Below are 22,981 nucleotides of genomic sequence, written 5' to 3'. Positions count from 1 at the left end.
TTATTACTATCGTATTATTAGGAATTCAACCAAAACAATTCCAATTTTTGTCTAAAAAATGTATTAGGGTATCATAAAATATAGTAGGTAATTATATTATACATAGGTGATATGTAAATATTTCGGCGCAGACGTGAAAAAACGTTGGATGAACCGCTAAAACCTAAATTCGGTTCTTAAAGCTTCGAAACGATTATTGTTTTCTATACCACCCAACTTCCAACAGCTGTATCCGACTGTCTAAAAGATTTTGTACGTTTCCTAAATACATTTTCCTTCATTTCTCAGAACCCATACCGTGAAAAGGCAACTGTAATATCTGTTTCAAAACGTGGGAGATTTTTTACAACTAACTTAAAAATAACAATCGCGATACTTTCAATTTTCATTATAAGACAAATAAAACATTAAAATGCGTCATTTTCTTTTTTTTTTAATATTGGTAGGTAACGACAAATATTTATAGAAACATTCATATTTCAAAATATAATATTTTTAATTGGGTACTTTATCAATTTAATGTGTGATATCTTCATGTATAATTTTTAAAAAACAACTAGCAAGGTTGCCGAAAATATTTTGGACACAATGATTAGTTTTATTTGTTAATTAAATAACTAAAAAGTACGACATTACAGATTATAAAAACACACTTTAAAAAATAAATTCGAAATTAATTGTTCAAGGAACCATAACCTGGTTTATAATACTTTATCTGAGGATGTATGAACAATGAATAAGTAATTTTTTTATCATTCATAGTATGGTAGATAATGCACTAGGTTTATATTTACATTAATGGCATTGTTATTTCTTTGTCAAATTTTAAAAAAATCAATCGAATTTCAAATTTACTTTAAATTAAATTGGCGATCAGGTGGAATGTTTCGGTTGTGGCCTGTTTCAAAAGCTTCTCCGCATTATTTGCCCTAATGATGAGAAAACCACAAAAAATTCGCCAGGGGAATCCAGGCTTGAAGAGTGTTCGGAATTTGATGCCCTGCTATCATTGATATTATTTATTTATTACCTAACTATATCTATCGTGTATAATATTACGTATATTATTATAAGTCCCACATAATTATATGAATATTGTGTAAATCCCATTCAAATTTCAGCATTGTTCTTTCATTTTAGTGTTCTGGAAAGAGGGAGTCCGATCAGGAGCTGGAGGCCCAGAGATGGGTAGAGACAGTCATCGGAGAGAAGTTCCCCCCGGTTGCCTTCGAGGATGCCCTTCGTGACGGAATCATCTTGTGCAAGCTGATGAACAGGCTTCAGCCTGGAATCATCACCAAGATTAACGTCAGTGGCGGGGACTATAAGATGATGGATAACCTCAGCCAGTAAGGATAATTAAGATATTTGTAAATTTTATCAGTATCATCTTCATCATTTTTCTTTTCGCTACCAGTGGTGCATATGGCACTACACCGATGTCACCGATACATCATATGTATCTTATTTATAGCAACCATTACATGATTTCTGCTTCAGTTGTGGGACAATATAATATGGCAATGAAATACCCATCAAATAAGTATTTCACGTTGACCCGACCAGGTATCAGACCCGGGACTCAGACATCAGATCAGCACGGTTGCAAACGCGATAACCGTTACACTACGAGGCGGACTTATCTCCCCTTGATTTCCTTTTCTGGGATTTTTACTAGAGAGTGGCCATAGAATAGAAAGCGCTCGGCCAGGGTTCTGGTTGTAATTCACACACATAATTATTTTTTATCCACCCGGACAAAGAATGGATATTATAAACATTATCATATTGCCGGTTGCAAAATAATAATGTGCTGTTCCTCGATCAACACAGCACAAACTATGGCTTGCATGCACCAATGTCCCGATTGTGTCGCATTGTAAACTCGAGACAAGATCTGGACTTTTTTGGTGTAAGTCTTTATAGATTTAAAAAATCACTAAGATAGACCGAATTATGTCTTGAGGTAGAAACTTTTATTTTTTTTGTCCTAGCTTTAATTTTATTTAGTTGTATTTTATTTTATTAGTGCCTGTATTTTTTATAAGAAATTGTATTTACCATCGTTAGAATGAAATGCATAAGTCCGTCAAATAAATAATTAAATATATTTATGTACACTTGAAAGCTATCACGAAAAATATTGCAGAGATAAAAACATTTTAAACAAATTCACCATATTACAAAAAAACTCCAAGAGTAATCCCGAGATTTTTTTTTTAAATTTGGCAATTCTACAGTATCTGATAGCTTTTTGAAAAAAATATGCTTTATTTTTGCTCTCCTCTAAACTTCGCAAAATGAAGATTTGACAGTAGGTACGTAGGGACCGTCGATACATTTGTTTTACCATTGTTCCGTCATCCATTTGTTCTACATGACCAAACCATCTTAATGACCTTTTCTCAATTTTATTAATTATACTCTTATATCTTAGATTTTCTCGCCTGATTTCATCATTCGTAATCCTGTGATATATTGATTTCCCACACAAATTTGTCTCCAATGTAATTTTTAAAGTAGTAAGCCGAGTCATCGTAGTGTTTATGTCAATGTATAGTATTTTTGACTGTCCTGCATTTTTCGTTGCATTTTGAATATGGTAGTATTGTTGTCTGGTAAATAAAATGAGGCTACCATTTTTTTTAAAAGGGAATCTTGAAATTAAGGGAATTTTCCAAATGGCAAAGAAAATCAGGGATTATTAATAAATAATTTAAAAACGAATTTTTTTAAAAGCTTTTGCGTTCAGCGATATCAACCTTGCTGCGTTATTATAAAATATTTGTAATATTTTTTCTCTGAATTTAAGCGAAATCCTACTTTTACAGGCTGAGAAAGTTTAAAGAGTTATTTTGGCTCTGGTCCAAAATGTTTTTTTTATGTACAATTATGTAGGTTGTTTTACTAAAATAATGATGAAGTAAGTCAATTCTTAAAATGTATATAGGTTGACAAATCGCATCCGTTTTGTTTTCATACCTAGAACCATTAAAATAAAGATATTGTTTTTGGCAATTGTCATATCTACACACGAAAGTAAATTTAATTTTAAATTGACCCATGTACCACTTTACATAATATATTTGATTTCTTAGTTTTTTCGACTCTGATTCGATTATTTATTTCAAAATATCAATGCTGAATGGTTGCATTACCGTTTATTTATTATAGTGAAAATATTTTCAGATTCCAAAAGGCGTGCATCAAATATGGCGTCCCTGACGTAGACTTGTTCCAAACGACCGATCTATGGGACGCCAAGAACATATCTCTCGTAACCACCACAATCTTTGCCATCGGTAGAACTGTAAGTTATTATAGTTAATTAATCATCTCAATATTTTATCGTGTACATCTACAAAAGGAGCCCTGAGATAGGCCATGTAATGATAATTGAAGTACGAGCAAATCTCTATTAGGTGAATCTTTCTGCTATCCTACAGATTAGTTAAATATAGTTTTACACTATTTCAAATTATTCTAAGTAGGTATCTAGTGTTATCTTATTGTGTAAACTAAAATCATTATATTTAAATATAACGATAACGTTTATTACAAGAAAGTAAATTGACATTTACGTCGTGGTACATAGAGTCTGGAAATGTTGGCGTTGTTCACCTGTATTAGGCAACCATGAAACATTGTGAGGAAGGGAAACTACAATGTGAACCAAATCTTCAATAAGTAAACCAAGAATGAGCTTATTTTGAAAATCCAAGTAAAAAGTTGAAGTATTAATAATTTCTGTATTATTGTTATTAATTTTTTATGAAATTTTAATTTAAAATTGATTTATTTATTTTACAGAAACAAACAGTAGACAATGATTTAATAAGATAAAAAAATATACAGTTTAAGGACACACCAGCGAAGTTTCTAAATAAAAATCATACATATTAAATTGTGGTACAACAAAAGGGTGTGTTTATGTGTATGTGTATGAGAGTAAGTTTATAGTTGTGTTTGTGTTTATTTGGGAGTAAGTGTTCAGGTGTGTGTAAGTGTGAGCATCATTAAATAGCATAAGCATCATAATTTGTAACGTAAAGCTGTTTTTTGGTTTACACATAAATGAAAGATAATGATTGTTTTTAGAAATAATATTTTACTTTTACAACAACAAATCTGGTAGCTGGCCTTATAAATGTGAAGTCTTCAAAGGCGGCCTCTGGGTTTAGTGGTCAAAACGCTTGACTCACACACGAAAGGTTCCCGGTTCGATTCCCGGTGAGAACACAAAAATTAAATAGGATTTTTTTCTCAAGCTTGGGTGTTCTGTGATGCAACTCACCACTGTAATTGTGCCTCCTGGCCTGTTGTGGTGCAAAAAAATATTTAAAAAATAATATTGCTTTGTCAAAAACGTTAATCATACCTATTTAAACATGTTTATGTTAGTGAAATATATATAAACGATCAAAACAATCTGTTTATAATTTGGAGTTTTGTCGTTATTGTTATAAAAAACTTGTTTTTTTTTAATAAAGACGTTTTGAAAATCTTATTAATATTTAGGTACATACGTTTTTATTACATACAAATCTGTTATTTTATTTTAATTTTAGAAGTCTTGTCGCTAAGATTCAGATTAATTCATTTTGGTACAAAAACTCGCCCACTCGTTGACTTTATTGAATACAATTATATTTTAAAGTCAACTACTTTGATTTCTTTGGTTGCTCATTGATAACTGATTTATTTCTCTATAGGCCTACAAGCACCCTGAATGGCGCGGACCCTGGCTGGGTCCCAGGCCTGCAGAAGAGAACAGGAGGGAATTCACCGAAGGCCAGTTGAGGGCTGGTGAAGGAATGATCGGTCTTCAAGCCGGTACCAACAGGGGAGCAACTCAGGCTGGACAAAGCTTCGGAGCTTCCAGAAAGATCATCCTTGGAAAGTAAAAAGGAACACTCCAGTCACACAAAAACACCATAAGTCAAACAAATTCCACAAAAAGGATAAATAAATATCAACAAAATAAAAAAACATGCTATATTGATATTTTGACGCATTAATTTAAAACGAAAACATTTGAACCGAAATCTATTTGAGATATTTTTAATGATTACCAGTAAATAATGCTTTATTTGAATTAATGTTTGAATACCAAAATATATAAATACTAACTTCCAACTAGCGTTTAAATAATTTTTTTTATGTAAACTTTACCAATGATTTTATTTTTAGCTTTATCTAATTTATTTTAAAATCAGTTGAGACTGGATTATATAACCGTTTTTTTGTAATTTTCTGTTACATGTAAATTTTAAACTTTTTATTGAAAATTTTATGATTTTGTTATTAAATTTTTATTAGTATTCCGTTGATTTATTTGAATAGATAACAACTGCATAAATAAAAACAAACATTTTTAATCGTAGAAACAGTCTATTTTTAAAACAAATAAATACCATGTAGGTATTTTGTATAATTTTTTTGGGATAGTTAGTAAATGTTGAATTAATTTTGTGATAACAATAAAAAATCCAAATGATTTTTAATGGTTTTATTTTGTAAACAAACCATTCTTGTACAATTTAGTTTTATTTATATTTTTAATTGATAACATAAGCCTAAATAATTATTACTGTATTTTTTAAAAGTTTTATAAGCTTGTGATTTATTTGTACAATTTCAAAGAAATACATTAATATCTACTAATTTGTTCCAATTATTTATAAATAATTTACAGGCGAATGAAGTTGTTCAGAAATCTGCCGAAATTCAAATAAAATGTTTCTATTTAAATTGTACAGTGTTTTATTTACTTTTCGTAATAAACCGTTATATTATCAATAGAATTTATAAATTGATTTGGCGGAAGCAGGTGAACACAACATTTTTGTTTATTTATTATTGATCAGTAGGGTAACTGTTTGTGAAATAGTTAAAATTTCTGTATAAGCAGGTACAGAAAGTCTTATAAAAGTAGGTACTTGGTTTTATAATGTAGGTTATTTAGTATAAACGCACCTAGCCCTTACCTACTTACTACTCCTTAGAATTATTCATATTCCACCATTAATATGTTGTGATACAACATTATGTTGTATACACAGTTTTGGTTATTCATCTTTTTAATGCCTACCCTTACGGAGAAACGGCGTGATGGTTTGTTTGTTTTATTTTTAATGAAGAAAATTTTAATAAGGAAAATCCATTTTTTGTTGGTTTATTTTAGTAGGCCATTCAGTATTTTTATACACATTATAATATTTATTTAAATACAATACCGTAAACGCATACAACATGAGACTTGAATGAAATTTGAGACGAAACTTCCGCGGCACATGATATTACATGTGGTGTCATTGCTACTCAGGATACACTGGTAATGTCCTTCTAAAGTTCTTGCTTGTAAACGTATAATTTCTGTCAAGAGGAAATTTAGACAAAGTAAGTAGTATTTATTGAAAAATTGACATGGATTTTTAATTCAAATTTATTTCTGAATTACATACGCCTCAAAACTCTATTATTAGTAAAAAAAACTGTAGTGATCTAAATCGATTCAATAATACGATCTCATGAGGCACGTTTCCGTAAACAAGTCAACGCCATGTTTGACTTTTTAAGCGTAGGTTAGCAGAGCGAATCTAAAAACTCGAAGAAATGAAAGCATTTTTTTTTGGAAGGTAAATTGGGACTGTCTCAAATTAGGTGCATAAGTCTCAATTATTAGTCTCAAATTGTCTCAAATCTTTACTGATAGTTATGTTTAATAATTAGGAGATAACTCAATTCTTTTATACTTAGGTACGACTACAGTAGACTCTGAAGATAGTGTATGCATTGTAATATTTGTTTATTGTTTTAGCATTATACATGTCTTAAATTACACGCAGCCTCAATTCTGAGTTTCAAATAATATTTTTTTTCCATTTTTTCAAGACATTAATTTCGTGTTTGATTGGATTTTTTATTTATTTGATGACGTAAGCGTTTCATATCATGCTTTTTAAAGCTGAAATTTTTTGTTTTATTTCATTTCTCTAATTGTGCATGACATATTAACAATTTTATTCGTAGAAACTGAATTAAAAAAATAAATTATTGTCTCATGGTTAAAACAATTAAAATGCTTCATGGGAAACTACGACTTTCTTATTGTCTCATGTTTGCAACATTTGCAGGTAAATTGGGACAGCAACAAAAAAAGAAAAAAGAAATTGAAGGATATTAATATGTCCACACATGTGGTATGTTTTTGTAATCTGAAACAAAAACTCAAATTTGTGTTAAAATTTGAAAGCTTAATATTAAATACATAAAAAGATATAGCTAGTTAAAGTTGGAAAATGTCTCGTGTCGTATGCTTTTACGGTATTTTATGATTTTAATTTATATCTAAATTTATAAAACGCAGGACAAAATGTATATTTAAATAAAAAATATAAACTTTGAAGTCGTAATATTGTACAAATATTCTTCTCTCCATCTGTCTCAAATGAAAAAGTGAAAAAATATTGTGCTTTTAGATTGCACTAAACCAGTTACTTTTACACACGTAACAACTTTATATCACTGACTAATGGTACTCATTTATATATAATATATTTTTTCTGTAGGTATCTAATTGAATTGTCCATCTTTTTTTAGTATTTATTTTATTAAATACTTGGGAAACATTAAAACCCTCTTTTTATTTCATTTCTCTAAACAATAGTTTTGTTTCATAAAGCCTTAAGTACGCCCAAAGAGTAAAAAAAAACGTCTCGAGCTCAAAAAATAACGATAGAATTTTGTTTACCTACCTACCTACCTCATCATTATCATTTTCTTTCCGCACCTAATGATGCGCAGGGCACTGTATTGGTACACCAATCGCAGTGTATCTTGATCATTTTTGTTACATGAATGTAAAATGATCAGTCTTACGTTTCAAATACTAGCCAAGGGACTATAAAATATTTTAATGTAAAAACACACTTTTGAATAGTTCATGTCAACCAATCGAACCCGAGACCTGTTGCAAGGTAGATAAACGCACTTACCACTACACCACGAGGCCGACCTACCTACCTACCTACTCGAACATTATTATAAAAATAGATTGGAAAAATTAAAAGGAGTTTGATTTAAACGGCACAGTTTTTGAATTCGTTCATTTTTATATTTACAACTGGCAATTTTCTATGCCGGCAACACTTCTGTCAAGTTAAAGATTGCTTATATTTCGATATTATTATGATAACAATAAATTCATTGTCTTTTCAATTAAAAATATATACATAACTGTGAAATTTGCAAATGATTAAATTATTCAATGAATAATGCCTCATCCATTGGGTTTTGCCAGTTCAGCAGTCGACGAATCTCAAGGTTAGTCAACACGATTTGACACTTGACACCAAATATTTATAAAAATATTATCATTTCAACGAAATAACAAAAATTTGCTTCTTGTTAATATTGCAAGCGATGTTTTAGTGATTATTACAGACATTGATATTAATGGTTCATTTGAACACGGATTTATTTAAACTCTTTTTAAATGTAGATATTACCTATTTTAATGGAATAATTTATCAGTAAAGGTATGCATGTGGGAGTATATTGAATGTAGTGTAGTGTGCTAGTTTTCTATTACAGTACCTATATGTAATAGCAAAACATTGTTGTCCAGGTGAAGTAAGAAGTAACTGCGAAAGTGTCTGCAGTGATGGATCTGGTACGACAGTTCAAGCAGCCGGAGGAAAGCCTCGAATGGATGTTGTTTGTGTTATCGATATCAACCAATCGGAGAACTTGGCTCATAGAAAGAAAGCGCTCGAGGAAGTGCAGCAAGCCACCGAATTAGCCAACGCAAACACTCACCACATACAGGTTAGTTTATTTTGAAAACAACAACAATATGTTTGGTTACCAAAAAGTTTATTTAAAAATATAATATTATTTATTTATTTATTATAAGGACAATTGACCTAAGCCAATTACGATAGTTATAATATATGCACAAGAAACTGAACAAAAAGAATATGAAACAATACAGCAAGGACAAACAAGGAGATATATTATATTATAGTTAAGAATTTTAACACTACACTAAAGCAGGACATTAGTAAATAAGTACGCATGTACAACCTATTTTCAATTTTAATTGTATTGTCTACTAAATATGTAATTAAAAAAAATATATATAGGTAAATTTAAAAAAAAAACATATGTAATTCTATCCTTAAAATTGTATGTTTTCTAGAATGTGTCTTTGTTGAATTTCCCTATTAAAATAAAATAAATATTTAAAATAGTGCAATACCTAATGTGTTATTTTGCATGTATTTTTGACTCGTTCGCGTTAACTCAGCCATCTGTACTTATCTCCCGAGTACAAGCTGTGTTGGTTAATGTTCAAGGTAATGCATAACACGGCTCCTCAATACCTTAAGGAACTCTGCGTTCCGGACGAGCTGGCAGATAGGCGCCTCGCTCTCCGCTCAGCCACCCGTTCTGCTGTAGGGAAGGTGATACAACATCATTTACGCAACCAGAGTTCCAAATTTGGCGATACGGCTTTTGCAATAGCCGGACCTTTAGTGTGGAACGCTCTATCTCTGAAAGTTCAAAATTGTGTAACAGAATTGTTTTTCAGAAGAAAAAAAAACTGGTTTATTTGTGAAATCGTTTCCTGACTTGAAAAGTGCTACTTTTTAGATGTAATTTTTAGAAGTACAAACATAATATGTGTATTACATGATTTGTAATGAAATAAAAATAATGTGCATCGCCGTTGAAGTGATTACTCACAAAAACGGCGCTATAAAAATTGACTAAATTTATTATTATTATAGGACCCAAGCTTTTGCCTAGATCGCCTTGAAAAGATACAAAGAAACTAGATTTTACATAAATGAATCATAACTGCATTCTGTTAATATAGTTCAAAATACATATTGCATAGCAAAGAACTTACACTATTTAGCATATTTTGCTTACTTAAGCTGCCTTCAATAATATAAGACCATTCTTTTGTGACGATAATATAAATTGCAACTGCCTCAAATAATGATCAAGATCAACGTGAAGTCGGTTCTTTTATGTGGTTTAGAAACGTGGACCCTGAAAGTAAACACCATGAACTGGTTAGAAGCATTCGAAATGTGGTTACACGGCGGAATTTTTTGCATATCATGGACCGAGATGGTGACGAACCCAAAGATCTTACGAAGAGCCAATAATAATAGAAAACTCTCGTTGAATGTGAAGATTCAGAAAATCTCATATCTTGGGCACCTTCTGTGTGGAGAGAAATACCGCCTTCTCCAAACGATCTTAACATGCATAATAGATGGTCACCAAGGAGCCGGCAGGAGGAAAACATTCTGGCTGTGCAATATAAGAGATTGAACCGAAAAAGTACATGTTGAAGAACTGTTAGCGAAAGATAGGGAAACATTGGCCTCATTGATCCCTGAAGTCGGGGGGACCTTACACGGCACACAAAAAAGATGCTAGCTTAAAAACTGTATTTGCTCAAAGAATTAGTTGTTTCTACTTATTTATTAGTAATTTTTTTCGTATGGTATAATAATGATCATTTTACCTTTATGTAAAATACGAATGATAACTGATATGGTGTGATTATGCTCAATTAAGTGTAAATATGGCCATGATGATAATGTTCATTTTGTATGAATTTTCTTACCAGGTATCATTATTTCGTATTGGGGTAATTGAAACTCTGTGTTTATTGATAAATTGATTAAATATGAATTATTATTCTCTTTACAATAATTGCACCTAATCATGTTGATTTGATTTTATGATTATACTTAATTCATTGCTATAAATTGTAACTATTTACCTATTTGTTAGTAATAAAATTAAAATAGAATAAAAAATATTATACAATTCTACAATGCCAATTGACAAAATATTAAAACATCAGAACACAATAATTAGACTAAATTTATCTGTTTTTATGTTATTTTTTCAGTTTGAAAAGTTGGATTTTGGCGAAACAAATGTGCTGGACACATTTTACAATGCTGATGTAGCGGTGGTTGATTTAAGTTTACAATTCCAACAAAGTTCTTTGTTCTATCATCTCGGGGTACGGGAAAGTTTTGGAATGAAAGAAAACATTTTACTTTATAATGATTGTGACACGGAAGCTACACTACGGTTGAAGGTATGTTTTTAGAGTTTATTATGAGGTTTAGCTTTTCGATACTAGCACAAGAATGCCTGTTTACAAAATGGAGCATCAAACAACTAATTAGAAATGTTAACATTTTTCAACATAGATTGAGAACATTTTATAGGCAATGTGGAAGTCTAGGCATTTACAAGGCATATTACACACACTTTTTTTATTACACACTTTTTTTTTGCACCACAACAGACCTGGAGGCCCAATTACAGTGGTGAATTACGACATAGAATACCCAGACTTGAGAAAACTCGCATTAAACTTGATATAGACCGAAAGTACCGCTGTGCCAAATCCATCAATTCTATAATTTCTTGTTTAAAAATAATTTCTGTAAACGCGTCTATATTTTAATAAATACCGTTAGATTATTTTGGAACCAACAAGGACCCGAATTGCGCCTTTCGCAAGGGTCGCTGAAGGTAATAAAAGTCCGTTCGCCCGGGCAATCGGGAGCCTATTGTTCTTGCCGAGAAGGTACCCCAAGAACCAGCCACATGTCAATATTTGTGAAGCTCAGGACACTTTTAAAAACGCGAATAATAATAGTTTAAAATAATATTTATATTTTGAAATCCAAATCACTTTATTTACATGAATAACATTTTACAAATTTTACATGAAAATTATAACAGCAACCATCACGCCGTTTCCCCGTGAAAGTAGGTAGAGAGGATGGAACGCCACGTCACTCTATCTCATCATATAGACTTCGCTTCTTCTACCTTCATACCTATTCTCGTGCACGCTCGCCGATTATTCCGATTCTTATCATAAGTTAATTATAAGACTAGGTTAATTTAATATTTAAGTAGTAGAATAAGTTTTAAGAACACCATTTGGCGGGAAAGACGGGATTCGGCGGGAAAAGAAGACCGCCCCGACCGAAGCGTGCGCCCGCCAATGAGAGCGACGAGACGAACCGGGAAGGGGGGACGTCGAAAAGATGATAAAAACCGTGACGCCCGCTTCCCGGACTCTCTTCCTACGGAATCTCTTCCTTGTTAGACTCTCTTCCTTGTTAGACTCTCTTCCACTTAAACTCTCTTCTACGGACTCTCTTCTACTGCGTCAGTTGACCTCAAGGGTCACAGGCGGGTGCCTTGCCATCCCCGTGGCCCAGTCAGCAGCCCAGTCAGCAACCCAGTCAGCAGCCCAGTCAGCAGCCACTAGAAAAGCCACCACGCTGGCTAACCAGCCCTGACGTCGCAGCCCCGACGCTGCCGCCTACGACGTACCCCACGCGCTCACGTCGCCGCACCACGGTGACGCAGCCCACGCGCCAACGCGCCCACGCCGCTGCGCTCATGACGAGCCGCCCACGTCGTGCGTCCCTCCACGCACCCGACGTCACTTCTCATGCCCCGCCATGGGACAGGAAGCCACGCCGCCGCTCATGACGAGCCGTCCTCGCGGCACATCTCACCGCAGCTGGACGCCACCGTCCCAGCTACCCCTGTCGCCGCAGCCAGATGCTGCCTTCCCCTACGATGCACCACGCCGCCGCCCCCATCGCGTCCTGTGCCCACGCCGCACGCCAAGGACCCACGCCGCCTTCGCGTCACCACGCCGCGCGCCGCATCAGGGCGTAAGGTTAATTTTAAGGTTATTGTTTAAGTAGGTTAAGGCTACTTCTAAGTTAGGTTAGATTTTGTTTATAATTTAATTCAAATACATTTAATTTCCACATTTTATCTTTATTCCTTTCTTACCCCTCCACATTGACATAATTAAACTGAATGCAACTTTAATCTAATTGTTATTCTGTACGAATAACTGGCGCCCGACTAATCAAACGTCTCTCTTAATCTCTCTTACTTAATGATTTAATTTTTAATTCTAATTTTTATTTAATTGTATATATTTTTAATTTTTAATTCCTTTTTCGAGGTTGTCAAGTGGCGCCCAACGTGGGGCTTTGCTATAATGTAATATAGCAGAATTTTGCGACTCTGAGATTTAGTAATAATATTTAGAATAATTTTATATACATTGCGCATTCAGTTTAATTATGTGGAGGAAAAATTCAGTAAATATTCGTACCATGTTACTCTTCAATTTTTGCATATGGTATGCTCAATTATTTGTACTTGTAAAGCCAAAATTATTATTGTGTGTGCATTTTATGTTTTGTTAATCTATATGTGAATTTGTTGTTTTAGCGCGGGATAATCGGAAGCGTAGAAATTTAGGTAGAACAAGTCTTGAGTTTATTTGTTTCATTGCTAATATTCAATTACATTTTAAATCATGGTTTCATATTCGCGTAGCTAGTCCATTTTATATTCGTATTTTTTCGTGATAATTTTATATTTTTGTTTTTGTACGTTGCGTCGCGTACCGCATAGCACCGAAACCAGTTAGCAATTACCTTCAATCTCGCAAGAGGGATATAATATTTAATTCTAGTGGGAATCTTGCAATATTCCGAGGGGAATATCAACTGTGCGTTAGACAGGAAATTACGAAAGACGAAGCCTGGATGGCCAAGTTTTACGGAGGATTTGATTCGCGAATATCACAGTAGTATGTAGTCAGAACGAGGAAAGGTTATGTTGATTCCAGAATTGTTACGTCCCGATTCAACACACTGTTTACGCCCAAGTACTCCAAGTAAGTTCGAATCGCCGTTTTAAATGCAAACGCTGGCTGCGAGCGCAGACATTTTAAGGGATCGACATACCTCAGACCTCAGTCTGACCGCGTGCTACAACACATATTCAACGAAGGACCCAGCTAGTAGTTAGTTATTAAGTAGTATAAAAACCGCGAATTAATTTTAGATGTTTTTTTAAAATTTATTTAAGTATTGATGGATTTGTCAAATTAGAGTAGGGTGGATTGATATAGACCGAAAGTACCGCTGTGCCAAATCCATCAATTCTATAATTTCTTGTTTAAAAATAATTTCTGTAAACGCGTCTATATTTTAATAAATACCGTTAGATTATTTTGGAACCAACAAGGACCCGAATTGCGCCTTTCGCAAGGGTCGCTGAAGGTAATAAAAGTCCGTTCGCCCGGGCAATCGGGAGCCTATTGTTCTTGCCGAGAAGGTACCCCAAGAACCAGCCACATGTCAATATTTGTGAAGCTCAGGACACTTTTAAAAACGCGAATAATAATAGTTTAAAATAATATTTATATTTTGAAATCCAAATCACTTTATTTACATGAATAACATTTTACAAATTTTACATGAAAATTATAACAGCAACCATCACGCCGTTTCCCCGTGAAAGTAGGTAGAGAGGATGGAACGCCACGTCACTCTATCTCATCATATAGACTTCGCTTCTTCTACCTTCATACCTATTCTCGTGCACGCTCGCCGATTATTCCGATTCTTATCATAAGTTAATTATAAGACTAGGTTAATTTAATATTTAAGTAGTAGAATAAGTTTTAAGAACACCATTTGGCGGGAAAGACGGGATTCGGCGGGAAAAGAAGACCGCCCCGACCGAAGCGTGCGCCCGCCAATGAGAGCGACGAGACCAACCGGGAAGGGGGGACGTCGAAAAGATGATAAAAACCGTGACGCCCGCTTCCCGGACTCTCTTCCTACGGAATCTCTTCCTTGTTAGACTCTCTTCCTTGTTAGACTCTCTTCCACTTAAACTCTCTTCTACGGACTCTCTTCTACTGCGTCAGTTGACCTCAAGGGTCACGGGCGGGTGCCTTGCCATCCCCGTGGCCCAGTCAGCAGCCCAGTCAGCAACCCAGTCAGCAGCCCAGTCAGCAGCCACTAGAAAAGCCACCACGCTGGCTAACCAGCCCTGACGTCGCAGCCCCGACGCTGCCGCCTACGACGTACCCCACGCGCTCACGTCGCCGCACCACGGTGACGCAGCCCACGCGCCAACGCGCCCACGCCGCTGCGCTCATGACGAGCCGCCCACGTCGTGCGTCCCTCCACGCACCCGACGTCACTTCTCATGCCCCGCCATGGGACAGGAAGCCACGCCGCCGCTCATGACGAGCCGTCCTCGCGGCACATCTCACCGCAGCTGGACGCCACCGTCCCAGCTACCCCTGTCGCCGCAGCCAGATGCTGCCTTCCCCTACGATGCACCACGCCGCCGCCCCCATCGCGTCCTGTGCCCACGCCGCACGCCAAGGACCCACGCCGCCTTCGCGTCACCACGCCGCGCGCCGCATCAGGGCGTAAGGTTAATTTTAAGGTTATTGTTTAAGTAGGTTAAGGCTACTTCTAAGTTAGGTTAGATTTTGTTTATAATTTAATTCAAATACATTTAATTTCCACATTTTATCTTTATTCCTTTCTTACCCCTCCACATTGACATAATTAAACTGAATGCAACTTTAATCTAATTGTTATTCTGTACGAATAACTGGCGCCCGACTAATCAAACGTCTCTCTTAATCTCTCTTACTTAATGATTTAATTTTTAATTCTAATTTTTATTTAATTGTATATATTTTTAATTTTTAATTCCTTTTTCGAGGTTGTCAAGTGGCGCCCAACGTGGGGCTTTGCTATAATGTAATATAGCAGAATTTTGCGACTCTGAGATTTAGTAATAATATTTAGAATAATTTTATATACATTGCGCATTCAGTTTAATTATGTGGAGGAAAAATTCAGTAAATATTCGTACCATGTTACTCTTCAATTTTTGCATATGGTATGCTCAATTATTTGTACTTGTAAAGCCAAAATTATTATTGTGTGTGCATTTTATGTTTTGTTAATCTATATGTGAATTTGTTGTTTTAGCGCGGGATAATCGGAAGCGTAGAAATTTAGGTAGAACAAGTCTTGAGTTTATTTGTTTCATTGCTAATATTCAATTACATTTTAAATCATGGTTTCATATTCGCGTAGCTAGTCCATTTTATATTCGTATTTTTTCGTGATAATTTTATATTTTTGTTTTTGTACGTTGCGTCGCGTACCGCATAGCACCGAAACCAGTTAGCAATTACCTTCAATCTCGCAAGAGGGATATAATATTTAATTCTAGTGGGAATCTTGCAATATTCCGAGGGGAATATCAACTGTGCGTTAGACAGGAAATTACGAAAGACGAAGCCTGGATGGCCAAGTTTTACGGAGGATTTGATTCGCGAATATCACAGTAGTATGTAGTCAGAACGAGGAAAGGTTATGTTGATTCCAGAATTGTTACGTCCCGATTCAACACACTGTTTACGCCCAAGTACTCCAAGTAAGTTCGAATCGCCGTTTTAAATGCAAACGCTGGCTGCGAGCGCAGACATTTTAAGGGATCGACATACCTCAGACCTCAGTCTGACCGCGTGCTACAACACATATTCAACGAAGGACCCAGCTAGTAGTTAGTTATTAAGTAGTATAAAAACCGCGAATTAATTTTAGATGTTTTTTTAAAATTTATTTAAGTATTGATGGATTTGTCAAATTAGAGTAGGGTGGATTGATATAGACCGAAAGTACCGCTGTGCCAAATCCATCAATTCTATAATTTCTTGTTTAAAAATAATTTCTGTAAACGCGTCTATATTTTAATAAATACCGTTAGATTATTTTGGAACCAACAAGGACCCGAATTGCGCCTTTCGCAAGGGTCGCTGAAGGTAATAAAAGTCCGTTCGCCCGGGCAATCGGGAGCCTATTGTTCTTGCCGAGAAGGTACCCCAAGAACCAGCCACATGTCAATATTTGTGAAGCTCAGGACACTTTTAAAAACGCGAATAATAATAGTTTAAAATAATATTTATATTTTGAAATCCAAATCACTTTATTTACATGAATAACATTTTACAAATTTTACATGAAAATTATAACAGCAACCATCACGCCGTTTCCCCGTGAAAGTAGGTAGAGAGGATGGAACGCCACGTCACTCTATCTCATCATATAGACTTCGCTTCTTCTACCTTCATACCTATTCTCGTGCACGCTCGCCGATTATTCCGATTCTTATCATAAGTTAATTATAAGACTAGGTTAATTTAATATTTAAGTAGTAGAATAAGTTTTAAGAACACCATTTGGCGGGAAAGACGGGATTCGGCGGGAAAAGAAGACCGCCCCGACCGAAGCGTGCGCCCGCCAATGAGAGCGACGAGACCAACCGGGAAGGGGGGACGTCGAAAAGATGATAAAAACCGTGACGCCCGCTTCCCGGACTCTCTTCCTACGGAATCTCTTCCTTGTTAGACTCTCTTCCTTGTTAGACTCTCTTCCACTTAAACTCTCTTCTACGGACTCTCTTCTACTGCGTCAGTTGACCTCAAGGGTCACGGGCGGGTGCCTTGCCATCCCCGTGGCCCAGTCAGCAGCCCAGTCAGCAACCCAGTCAGCAGCCCAGTCAGCAGCCACTAGAAAAGCCACCACGCTGGCTAACCAGCCCTGACGTCGCAGCCCCGACGCTGCCGCCTACGACGTACCCCACGCGCTCACGTCGCCGCACCACGGTGACGCAGCCCACGCGCCAACGCGCCCACGCCGCTGCGCTCATGACGAGCCGCCCACGTCGTGCGTCCCTCCACGCACCCGACGTCACTTCTCATGCCCCGCCATGGGACAGGAAGCCACGCCGCCGCTCATGACGAGCCGTCCTCGCGGCACATCTCACCGCAGCTGGACGCCACCGTCCCAGCTACCCCTGTCGCCGCAGCCAGATGCTGCCTTCCCCTACGATGCACCACGCCGCCGCCCCCATCGCGTCCTGTGCCCACGCCGCACGCCAAGGACCCACGCCGCCTTCGCGTCACCACGCCGCGCGCCGCATCAGGGCGTAAGGTTAATTTTAAGGTTATTGTTTAAGTAGGTTAAGGCTACTTCTAAGTTAGGTTAGATTTTGTTTATAATTTAATTCAAATACATTTAATTTCCACATTTTATCTTTATTCCTTTCTTACCCCTCCACATTGACATAATTAAACTGAATGCAACTTTAATCTAATTGTTATTCTGTACGAATAACTGGCGCCCGACTAATCAAACGTCTCTCTTAATCTCTCTTACTTAATGATTTAATTTTTAATTCTAATTTTTATTTAATTGTATATATTTTTAATTTTTAATTCCTTTTTCGAGGTTGTCAAACTTTTGGGTTCTCACCGGGAATCGAACCCGGAACCTTCCATGCGCGAGTCAAGCTTCTTGACCACTACACTACGGTGGCTGCCGGAGGACAGCATATGACCTGGCATTGGCTAGTTTTAAGTGTTCACTTTATACATTGTAACATTCACCATTTTGGCTTTGTCTGAACATCTGTTTTTTTTAAATTCTCCGATCTGTTGATTTTTGTTAAGTTTGAATTATAATTCATAATGTTATTTTTACAGATTTAATTATTGTAAATATAAACATTCACAAATATTTCCCTTGCGCTACGAAATTACTTTTAGTTTTATAGTTTTGGGTTTTATTCCTACCTAATAATGGATAATGATTTTAAATATAAAATAATTATGTTAATAACTGACATATTTTATTAACTCTAATTTCAAACAATGACAATCTTATTAAACACTAACTTGCGAAATTCAAATTTTAAGTGAATTACAGATATATTATGTTCTTATTCCTAAAGAAATATTATGTTCTATTTTATGAGAATTCAACATAAAATCATAGGTACAAAATAATGTCAGTTCTGAATAAATAATAATTCAAATCTGTGTTTTTCATTCAGTGTCTTTATTTTGTTTTGGAAAACAATATCCGTTTATTTGGAAAAATAAGGTCTGTTTATGAAATTGTAGTTATCATGTGGCACATACACCTTTGTATCCTACAAGTTGGTGGACTCGGGATTATGTGTTATAACAAACCCGGCTGCCGCTAAGTTCAAAGGAGAAGATTTCACAGATCCAAAGCAGTATCTTGCACTTAAATTACGCCAGATTTTCCAGGATGTGGAAGTTCAGTCTAAGTAAGTTATTTATTTTAATAGCACCTAATAATACTTGCACATATATATACATTATTCAAACATTAGTTGCAGTGTTACCTTAGTTGTTAATTAAATGAAGGTTTAATAAACAGGATGTTTCAATCTAGGTTCTCGATTATAATGGGATAAAAAATGTACCTAGCACTGTTTGTCAATTCAGTCAACTCAATTTTTTTATCTTATAATTGCAATATTATATCCGTTGCGTTTGACACTTACAAAATATCAATTGAAGACCTCGTTCCAAAAACGTCCAAAATTTTCCGAAACGATATTATTGGATGTTATTTTTCTCTGTCTATGGGGCCATACAATCGTTCTTTTCATATGTGCCTCAAATTCACTGTTAAAAATATTGTGTTTTTGTAAAAACAGCAATTGCCACATTAATTTGTATGAATGAACAAAAAATATCCTTTAATAAGCATGGATATTCTTTTATAGAGGTAAAGGTATAATTAAATAGAGATGATGCTTCATAGAACGATAGTTTGAAATTATGTTCTGAATGAGCTTTTTTTTATATATATTTGGACCCCTGTATTTAGTAGCCTTACGTGTCATGTAAAAGCCTAAGGTACTCGGAAAAAATTGTTTTTGTTTGTCTTGGAAATGGGATGTTCGATCACTGATTTTGGTTTATTACCTTTTTGAGTCCAATCACTATTGTTGGAAAGTTCAAGAACAATTATGTGTGATGACTACTTTTAACGCCAGTGTAGATATTTGTTAAGGATATTCCATCTTTCCTGCATTCTGCTTCAAGATTATGGCGTTGAAAACTGAAAAATGGACACTGAAATAACAGATGTTCGATACTCTGTGAATAAATATCATCATTCCTTAATTTAAACCTATGCAGGTTACTTCTCATAGCTCCGTGTCCAGTAAAACAATTTTGTCGTTTCGAAAGTACTTTAGTGATGACGACGGAAGTCTGTTGCATCAGCTAGCGTTAGGAAAAACATTTTAGTGATTTTTCCTGTAGAAGAAGCAACTGAGCATTGTTGCTTTAACATTGCCGTGCAAAACACATAGTAGAGTAAAAAAGACTAACTGTCTATGCCAGTTTACTGTGAATTCAAAGCTGTATGTCGCGCCTTTTTACACTGCTTCACATTTACTAACTACAAGTTAAGTTCCTGAATTTAAGTTGAATGGAACATAAGATTGGTGTTTAATGCTGCATCTAGTGTATACACACACATATATATATATATACATATATGTATATCAATGGTTTTTAGCAGTGTTTACTGAATATTTTTACAAATCTAAATATGGAGAGTTCATTTACTAACTATATAAGTTTCTGAAAAACCCCTATTTTCATTTCAACTATTTATACTCATTTTTGTTTAGTTTGCACTAAAAACCACAAAGGTCCAAATATTGTCTAAAAACTGCAAATCGGGTTGTGGTCCTGTGGCTAGTGTCTCGGACTCACGGACCAAAGGTCTGTGGTTCAAATCCCACTTTAACCCAACTTGATTCCATTTTCCAATAGTGAGTTATTTACAACTCGTTGAAAATGGCCCTCAAAATGAAATATTTGGGTACATCATAAGAACGCAAATATTTCTTAAAAAAAAAAAAAATGTCACACTAACAATTTATTTAATATTGAAATATGCATACAATATTTACAACTTTTTCAAATTATATACAGTTCATTAAAAGTATATTTATAATTTTTATTTTATAAAAAAGACCTGAAAACTATAGTCAAACTGTGGTATTCAGTTTAAACTCTTTCTCGAAATATTGTTGGTTTGTGATATTTGAGTTTTTGAAACAAGGTCTTCAATTACGTTAAATATAAAATTTCACAAATATTTTTAAAATTTTATGTTGAATATTCAAGTTTACTGTTTTGATAAACATTAGTGAATCTCTTACCTTTTCATTTAAACACTATTCCCGGAATGAAAATCATATTAAATACGTATAGTCTTTGAGTCTTGCAAATAATTTCCATGGTTTTCGAAACACTGTATATGAGAGGCCGTAGTGTTGTAATAATTATGCTGTAGTGTTATAATAATTATTTCAAACTTTTTTTGTTTCATAAAGCTGTTAATAAACACAAAAACAAAAGGCTATTCTAAAAAATTGTGCTTTTCTAATCATTGGAACATTGAAAATATGTTAGCGGTTATTTTTGATAGCACCCAGAACTCATCTTAGGATAATGCCTTGGGCAATTTTTTTATGCATATGTAACATTAATTTTTCCTCTTTTTCAGAGCGCACATGCACGAAAAATTCCTGATTGATCTCAGAAAGGCTCGTGACACATTCTCTGGACCTGACCTAGCAAAGATCTTGCACAATATGCGCAAGAGGCTCGATGACCCCAACGTGTTGAATGGAGAAGTAGTTCTAAATATGCTAATATCTTTCCGAGAGATTCAAGACTATGATGCGATGGTACAATTAGTGGATGACTTGAAAACCATCCCAAATAGAAAAAACTATGCCAATGTTCCTGCCATTAGATACCTTTATGCCTTTGCTTTAAATAGGTAAAATTTTCTAAACCCTTCCTTTTTGTTTTATTTTATTTGTTTATTTTTAGTAACCTTATTATTTTTCCCCTCTGATTTGCAGAAGAAATAAACAGGGTGACCGTGAAAACGCTTTGAAAGTTTGCGTCAAAGCTTTAGAAAAGAGAGAAAACCATTTTCCTGACATGCTGTGCCTTTGTGGACGTATTTACAAAGACAAGTTTGTGGAATCTCAGCACACAGACATGGAGAGTTTGAATCAAGCTATTCATTGGTTAGTACTTAAAATAAATAAATATTGAAAAAATAATTCAAAGTATTTTTGTGTTACATTTATTTATTTTGAATAATTGTTTAATAGGTATAGAAAAGGATTTGAGGTGCAACCAAATGAATATGCTGGTATCAATTTGGCAACACTTTTAGTAATAGCTGGAAATGAATTTTATAAATCTGAAGAACTACAACATGTTGGTAAGTTGCTTTATAAAATGTATTTATATTTTATTAAACTTATAGTATTGATTACATTATAAAGAGCAAATTTATTTTGTTTTTTTGGTGGGTCCATCTTTAATATAGATTTCTTAGATTTTGATTCCCATCATGCGTTTTTAAATTCCTTGTATTTTAATGTCTCTTTATTATTATTTTAGGTATGGTTTTAAATAATTTGATTGGAAAAAAGGGAAGTCTCTCTTCGTTGAAGGAATATTGGGATGTAGCCACATTTTTTGAAATATCTGTTTTGGCTCAGGATTACACCAAGGCTATTCAGGCTTCAGAATACATGTTCAAGTTAAAACCTCCTAATTGGTACCTAAAATCTACCATTGGAAATATAACCTTAATTGATAGGTAAGTTGAATTGAGTTACATTTTATTTGATTTTCAAGAAATATTATTTTTCACTACCTGTGGCAAGTCACAAACCTCAAACATTCAAAAACAAAAAACCTCCTTGTCCACTCCTGGAGTATGCCTACCCAATATAGAGTCTCTATTTTAAGAATTAGTAGTTTCTCTAAATAATATATAAGTATATTTTTTTTTTTTCAAATCTTTTCACATTTTTTCAATCAGTGATTAATAATAAAAATAATGTGACCTCACTGGGGCACCCGTTCCGAAGACACTTAACAATATATATTTTAAAAATATACAGAGATATACTTTATGATAACCGCTTAACTCACCGATCACTGGCCTAATACACATAAAACTGACCCTGTACCCGGCGAATTTTTGTAAAATTCTATGTTTTGTGAAGGATTTCCTAAACGTGTTATAATTATGAAAATACTGGGTTAAATCAGCTGAAACTTTATCTGAATCTGAATCTTTAAAATCAAACGTCAACTGCAAACAAAACTGAGCGAAACCGTAATGGCAAATGGCGATATGGC

General features: G+C 34.8%; 2 protein-coding genes across 3 annotated transcripts in view; both read left to right on the top strand.

Moving 5' to 3' along the window:
- LOC148274718 (muscle-specific protein 20-like) overlaps positions 1–5,751 on the top strand; it is a 37,561-nt gene extending 31,810 nt beyond the window's left edge. The window contains exons 2-4 of the mRNA XM_088236749.1: positions 1,141–1,349; positions 3,190–3,310; positions 4,713–5,751. Coding sequence (XP_088092875.1) covers positions 1,141–1,349; positions 3,190–3,310; positions 4,713–4,904 — 522 coding nt within the window. The 3' untranslated portion in view covers positions 4,905–5,751. The remainder of the gene's footprint in view (positions 1–1,140; positions 1,350–3,189; positions 3,311–4,712) is intronic.
- A 2,370-nt stretch (positions 5,752–8,121) lies between these two features.
- Ask1 (apoptotic signal-regulating kinase 1) overlaps positions 8,122–22,981 on the top strand; it is a 36,963-nt gene continuing 22,103 nt past the window's right edge. For both annotated transcript variants that reach the window (XM_088236745.1, XM_088236743.1), the window contains exons 1-8: positions 8,122–8,325; positions 8,630–8,829; positions 10,940–11,134; positions 18,878–19,047; positions 21,315–21,593; positions 21,679–21,849; positions 21,937–22,049; positions 22,232–22,433. In XM_088236745.1, the coding sequence (XP_088092871.1) occupies positions 8,277–8,325; positions 8,630–8,829; positions 10,940–11,134; positions 18,878–19,047; positions 21,315–21,593; positions 21,679–21,849; positions 21,937–22,049; positions 22,232–22,433 (1,379 nt within the window). In that variant the 5' untranslated portion in view covers positions 8,122–8,276. The remainder of the gene's footprint in view (positions 8,326–8,629; positions 8,830–10,939; positions 11,135–18,877; positions 19,048–21,314; positions 21,594–21,678; positions 21,850–21,936; positions 22,050–22,231; positions 22,434–22,981) is intronic.

Source organism: Micrasema longulum, unplaced genomic scaffold (assembly GCF_059751315.1).
Source record: "Micrasema longulum isolate JH-2025_06_02 unplaced genomic scaffold, ASM5975131v1 h1tg001601l, whole genome shotgun sequence".
In the NCBI taxonomy this organism is placed as follows: Eukaryota; Metazoa; Arthropoda; class Insecta; order Trichoptera; family Brachycentridae; genus Micrasema; species Micrasema longulum.
This window is presented reverse-complemented; position numbering and strand designations above follow the sequence as displayed.